The following is a 5,667-nucleotide window of genomic DNA, read 5'->3' as shown; positions in this document are numbered from 1 at the left end:
TTCCAAGATCCAGGTTGGAATCGTTCGTTCTAAAGGGATCAGTCCCTGGTCCTCAACTGTCTTATCAGATCTTTTTAGAATTAGTCCACTAGTCAAAGTACTTTTTTTCTCCTTTCCCACTCTCCTTTTCAAACCCTCTGTGCAAGGCGAGGCACGGCCCACTCACTGTGCCAAAGTGCCGCACAGGGAAGTTAGTGCAGGTGCCAGCGTCCGACCCGCGGGGAGACGGAGCGACCTGTCCTGGGCCACACGGCCTCTTCAAAGTCTGCCGTTTCCAGCCGGTTCCTTTCAGCACAACTGAATGGACGCTGAGTTGTCAGCTAATAGATCAATAAAAATCATCTCGAGGAGAGATGACTGTGCAATTTCTGGCACATAACTAGTAGAAAGTGCACATAATTTAGCGTTATTGCTACAACAAAGCGGCTTCCATTCCCCGAGCGGCGGTGTGTCAATGCCATTTATTTCTGGGAACTGGCTTCCTCAGTGTTTATCTCTCCCAAATAAAAAAAAGAGTGGATGCTGAAGCCACTCTCATTCTGATGATAAGTAGTCCTCACGGATGCACACAAGAATTGAGAACAAGGGCAGTACGTGTTATAAAACCATCCGCAAAAAAACCCCAACATTGTAAAATTTGTCACGTATTTTTATTGCTTTGGTGAAATGTATGCTGATTACCGAATAAAATCTAATAGAAAGTCTTTTCAAAACACAGCCTCAAAAGTACAGGAAACCCCAAAACATGCAGATAGATACAGAGAAGTCAATAAAAGGCTTGTAATTATAAAAATATATTACAATACTTTGAATTACGAGTTCAGTGAGACAATGTAAAATGTCCATAGTTTGAAGACATATGTGCTTATATAATTTTTGAAACAGGTACTGGTGGGTATCATAGCACCAATATTTAGATTTCACTGAACATACAAAAGAGTGACATAGGAATTTCATTTAACACGTCAGTACTCACACACAGTGAAAATTAGATTCCAGGCAACTATTTAAATGCATGACCAAAAGTACATGTCAAGTTTACACTATGCAAGCTAATGTATTGTTATTTTATTTTATTTATTTCATTTTATTTTATTTATTTTATTTTATTATTTTATTTTATTTATTTTATTTATTTCATTCTATTTTATTTATTTTATTTTATTATTTTATTTTATTTTATTATTTTATTTTATTTCTTTTATTATTTTGTTTATTTTATTTTATTGTTTTATTAATTTTATTTTATTAATTTTATTTTATTAATTTTATTATTTTATTTATTCCATTGTATTTTATTTTATTTTGTTTTATTTATTTTATTTTATTATTTAATTTATTTTATTTTATTTTATTTTTTAATTTATTTTATTTTATTATTTTATTTTATGTTATTATTTTATTTATTTCATTTTATTTTATTTTTATTTTATTTTATTTTATTTATTATTGTATTTATTTTATTATTTTGTTTATTTTATTTTATTGTTTTATTAATTTTATTTTATTATTTTTTATTCCATTGTATTTCATTTTATTTTGTTTTATTTATTTTGTTATTATTTTATTTATTTCATTTTATTTTATTTTTTAATTTAATTTATTTTATTTTATTATTTTATTTATTTCATTTTATTTATTTTATTTTATTATTTTATTTTATTTATTTCATTTTATTTCATTTTGGGTTTTTGTGTGTGTGTGGTTGGGAATGGCTTTCTCGTTCTTCCTGTTCTTTTTTCAGGTGGTCACGTGGACAGAGACAATGGGAAATTGGAGCAGAGGCCACATAGCAGAGTTTGTGTTGGTGGGCTTCCCTACCTCTCCGCCCCTCCAGCGCCTCCTCTTTGTCCTCTTCCTGGCAATTTACCTGTTGACATTGTTGGAGAACGCACTCATCATTTCCACAGTCTGGCTCACGCCAAGCCTTCACCGCCCAATGTACTTTTTCCTTGGCCATCTCTCCTTCCTGGAGGTGTGGTACATCAACGTCACAGTTCCCCGGCTTTTGGGAGCATTTCTTACCCAGGAGCGTAGAGTCTCCTACGTAGGCTGCATGACTCAGCTCTACTTCTTTATTGCCCTAGCCTGCACCGAATGTGTCCTGCTGGCGGTCATGGCCTATGACCGCTACCTGGCCATCTGTGAGCCCCTCCGTTATCCCAGTCTCATGCCATCCAGCCTGGCCATTCGCCTCGCTGCTTCCTCTTGGGGTAGTGGCTTCTTGAGCTCCATGATGAAGCTTCTTTTCATTTCCCGGCTGTCCTACTGTGGACCCAACATCATCAACCACTTTTTCTGTGATATCTCCCCACTACTCAACCTCACCTGCTCTGACAAACAGCAAGCAGAACTAGTAGACTTCCTCTTGGCCCTGGTGATGATTCTGCTCCCTCTGTTGGCCGTGGTTTCATCATATGCTGCCATAATGGCTGCCATCCTCAGGATTCCTACTGCCCAGGGACGTCGCAAAGCCTTCTCCACCTGTGCCTCTCACCTGGCAGTGGTTGTTATCTACTACTCCTCCACCCTCTTCACCTATGCACGGCCCCAGGCCATGTACACCTTCAACCATAACAAGGTCATCTCTGTGCTCTATACAGTCATTGTACCATTCCTCAATCCAGCCATCTACTGCCTGAGGAACAAGGAGGTGAAGGATGCTCTCAGGAAGTCAGTCCTGGGCAGATGCCACTATCCGAGGGATGTCCCAGATTGATGTGCAGCAGAACCTAGGAGGCAGGAAGAAACAAGGTGGCAATAATACCACCTGAAAGAATCATAGAAATAGGCTCAAAGAGAACATACATATCAGTTAGTACACAGTTTGGCTGAATAGTGGCTGGGAATCTCCTGATACAAACAAAAATTTGTGAACCATTGATCTTGTACAGGGTTTCCATACTAAGTTTGAATTGGCTGCAGAAGAGTCTCCTGGGGGCTGTTAAAATGCAAATTCCCCGAAAAGAAAATCTGTAGAGGGTCCGATAGGGCATGTCTAGGTTGCAACTCGGCCATGCATCACTTTCAACTTCCTAGGAACTCTTGTTTCATAGCCAGTTTGAAGTTCCCAACTCTTGATCAAAGCCTTTTATTTTATAACTGAGAAAGTAGAAGAAAGGGGATTTACTGGTGGATATGTCAAAGTGATGTCGGCTGTATTGCAGCAATGTCAGAGATCAAACTTCTCCAACCCTGCTCCCAATAAGAAATCACCAAAGTACCATGATACCCCAAGAACTGAAAGTCATGTCACCTACCTAAACAATATTCTGTGCCTCTCCCAGTCTTCCACCCACTGCAAGTCAAGGAAGAGGAAAACGTAGTGCTGGTATTCACCTATGTGTGCACCAAAGAACATGGCTAAATATTCATCTGAATCTCCCTTCTTTGACTCCAGTGGGTTACCAAGCTGGTTGACCTAATGAGGGTTGATTCAGTAGTAAGTGAAATGCCTTAGAAAGCGTTTATATCGATTGGTCCCAGAATCTTCGCCAGCACTACGGGCAGCTTCTGTTTTAATTAGTTGGTGCCTGGGTTATACCAGTTGTGAAATATTTTAAGTTTTGTTTCTGGGGCAAACGATACAAGAACAGAAAATGCCTTTTTTTCCTTAAACCCACGTTAGTTAACATACACTGTAGTATTGGTTTCAGGAGTAGAATTTAATGACTCATCACTTACATACAACACCCCGTGCTCATCCCAACGAGTGCCCTCCTTAATGCCCATCACCCATTTAGCCCATGCCCCCCACCCATCTCCCCTCCGGCAACCCTCAGTTTGTTCTCTGTATTTAAGAGTCTCTTATGGTTTGCCTCCCTCTCTGTTTTTGGAGACAAAATAAAAGAATGAGAGGTGGGATGCAGGTATCTCTAGAATGAGTGAGATGTCTCAGATTCAAAGGCTGAATTATAGACATTCTTCCAAGTTCCTCTGAGTTCTGGGAACTTGCTTGAATTGCTTAGGGAGATTTTCGCAGCCCGACTTAAGGTTACTTTCTGCACATTTGAACCGTGTTCTGTGTTTCTTTAGTTGTAGGATTTTGTAGAAACATAATAAAGAAAGCGCTGTTGAGCAAATGCTCAGAAACACAAATTGTTGGGGCGCCTGGGTGGCGCAGTCGGTTAAGCGTCCGACTTCAGCCAGGTCATGATCTCGCGGTCCGTGAGTTCAAGCCCCGCGTCAGGCTCTGGGCTGATGGCTCAGAGCCTGGAGCCTGTTTCCGATTCTGTGTCTCCCTCTCTCTCTGCCCCTCCCCCGTTCATGCTCTGTCTCTCTCTGTCCCAAAAAAATAAATAAAAAACGTTGAAAAAAAAATTAAAAAAAAACACAACACAAATTGTCACGACGGATGCATTAGCTTATTCTGAACTAGGCTTTGGGGAAGAAACAAAAATGATTTTGTATTAAAGAAAACTACTGGGTCAATAATCATTTTAGGTTTTCCAGGGGGTAAAAGGAAACAACAGCAAAAACAAAAAGAGCCAAGGCATTTGACGCTTTTAAAAGTATAAGTTGCTTGATGTTTATAAAATGTCTAAATAGTCTTTTAAAGAACCGTCTCTGAGACTGTCTCTGTTTACCCTCCCCTCAGTGTATTCTCTTTTCCTTTCCTGGAGTTATGGAAGGCATGGCCTTTTACTGTAAGAATTCTGCTCCGCGAGCCAAGAAATTTCACTAGTTTCACTCTAGTGAGTCCCTGTTGCAATGAAAACATTTTCACCTACCTCATGTGCTTGCTGTGAACATTACATAAACGATGCATGTGTGAGTAAAGTGTTAAAATCTTTTCTCTTGAAAGATCAATTTTGCTGTGGATTCACTTCCTTTTCCTCCCCAGCTTTATCGAAGTATAGCAGATGGATAAAACTCTAAGGTACGTAAAGTGTACCACGTGACGATCTGAGACGCATATGAACATACACTGTGAAAGCGTTCACCTTTGGGTAACTCTCCAGCTCCGGACCCTTGGAAGCCTGATAAATGTTATTAGGCAACACGGCTTGGGGTACAAACGGCCCCTGATGAGTAAAAGTCCTCTGGACCGGAGAATAATGCAAGTATTCTAAGTATCTGGGGAGAAGTCACAGCTTCAGGCTACTTTTGTGACTTGGCATGCCTTTTGCTGGGAGCCCTGGAAGCCAAGGATGCCAGGGACCTGTTAGAAGAGATGATGGCTCTTTGGGGACTTCAGGGGTCCAAGTCGAGGGGGACCCTGTGCCCTTGTGTGTGAATCTCATGTCCTCACTCCTGCCCTGTGACTTTGAATCCCAGAGACCAGCTCCTTGTCTGTTTTCAGCACCCCTTCCACAGACGAGAAATTCCCGATGCTGCCGTGCTGGGATGTTGTGGCTCTGTCCTATATTTCTCTAGGGGAAACTGATGCCAAGTGTGTCCTTTGGGGGGCTGTGGGTTGGATTATTTGGTGATTCCTAAGATCTTTGGGCATATAATAGCTAATCACATAAATAGTCAATAAATGCGATGCCTCGTCTGTATTATCATTTTGTCAAAAATAATATGACTATGGGCTTCTAACCAATGTGCCTGTTCTACTAACCACGCCTCAAACTCACTCTTACTCAAACTGAGATTGGAGGACTGACCAGGTTCCCTAGAACGTACATGGAAAGCTGGGCTCTGATCACCCTTCGTAATCATGTG

General features: G+C 40.4%; 1 protein-coding gene across 1 annotated transcript; it reads left to right on the top strand.

Moving 5' to 3' along the window:
- The first annotated feature begins 1,765 nt into the window (after positions 1–1,765).
- On the top strand, positions 1,766–2,719 carry LOC123586462 (olfactory receptor 6P1). The gene has a single exon (XM_045455700.1). It carries the CDS (start codon positions 1,766–1,768, stop codon positions 2,717–2,719), a length of 954 nt encoding a protein of 317 aa, XP_045311656.1.
- The last annotated feature ends 2,948 nt before the right edge of the window (positions 2,720–5,667 follow it).

The sequence above is a fragment of the Leopardus geoffroyi genome, chromosome C3, assembly GCF_018350155.1.
Source record: "Leopardus geoffroyi isolate Oge1 chromosome C3, O.geoffroyi_Oge1_pat1.0, whole genome shotgun sequence".
Classification (NCBI taxonomy): domain Eukaryota; kingdom Metazoa; phylum Chordata; class Mammalia; order Carnivora; family Felidae; genus Leopardus; species Leopardus geoffroyi.
The sequence above is the reverse complement of the archived record's forward strand: the minus strand, read 5'-3'. Positions and strand labels throughout refer to the sequence as shown.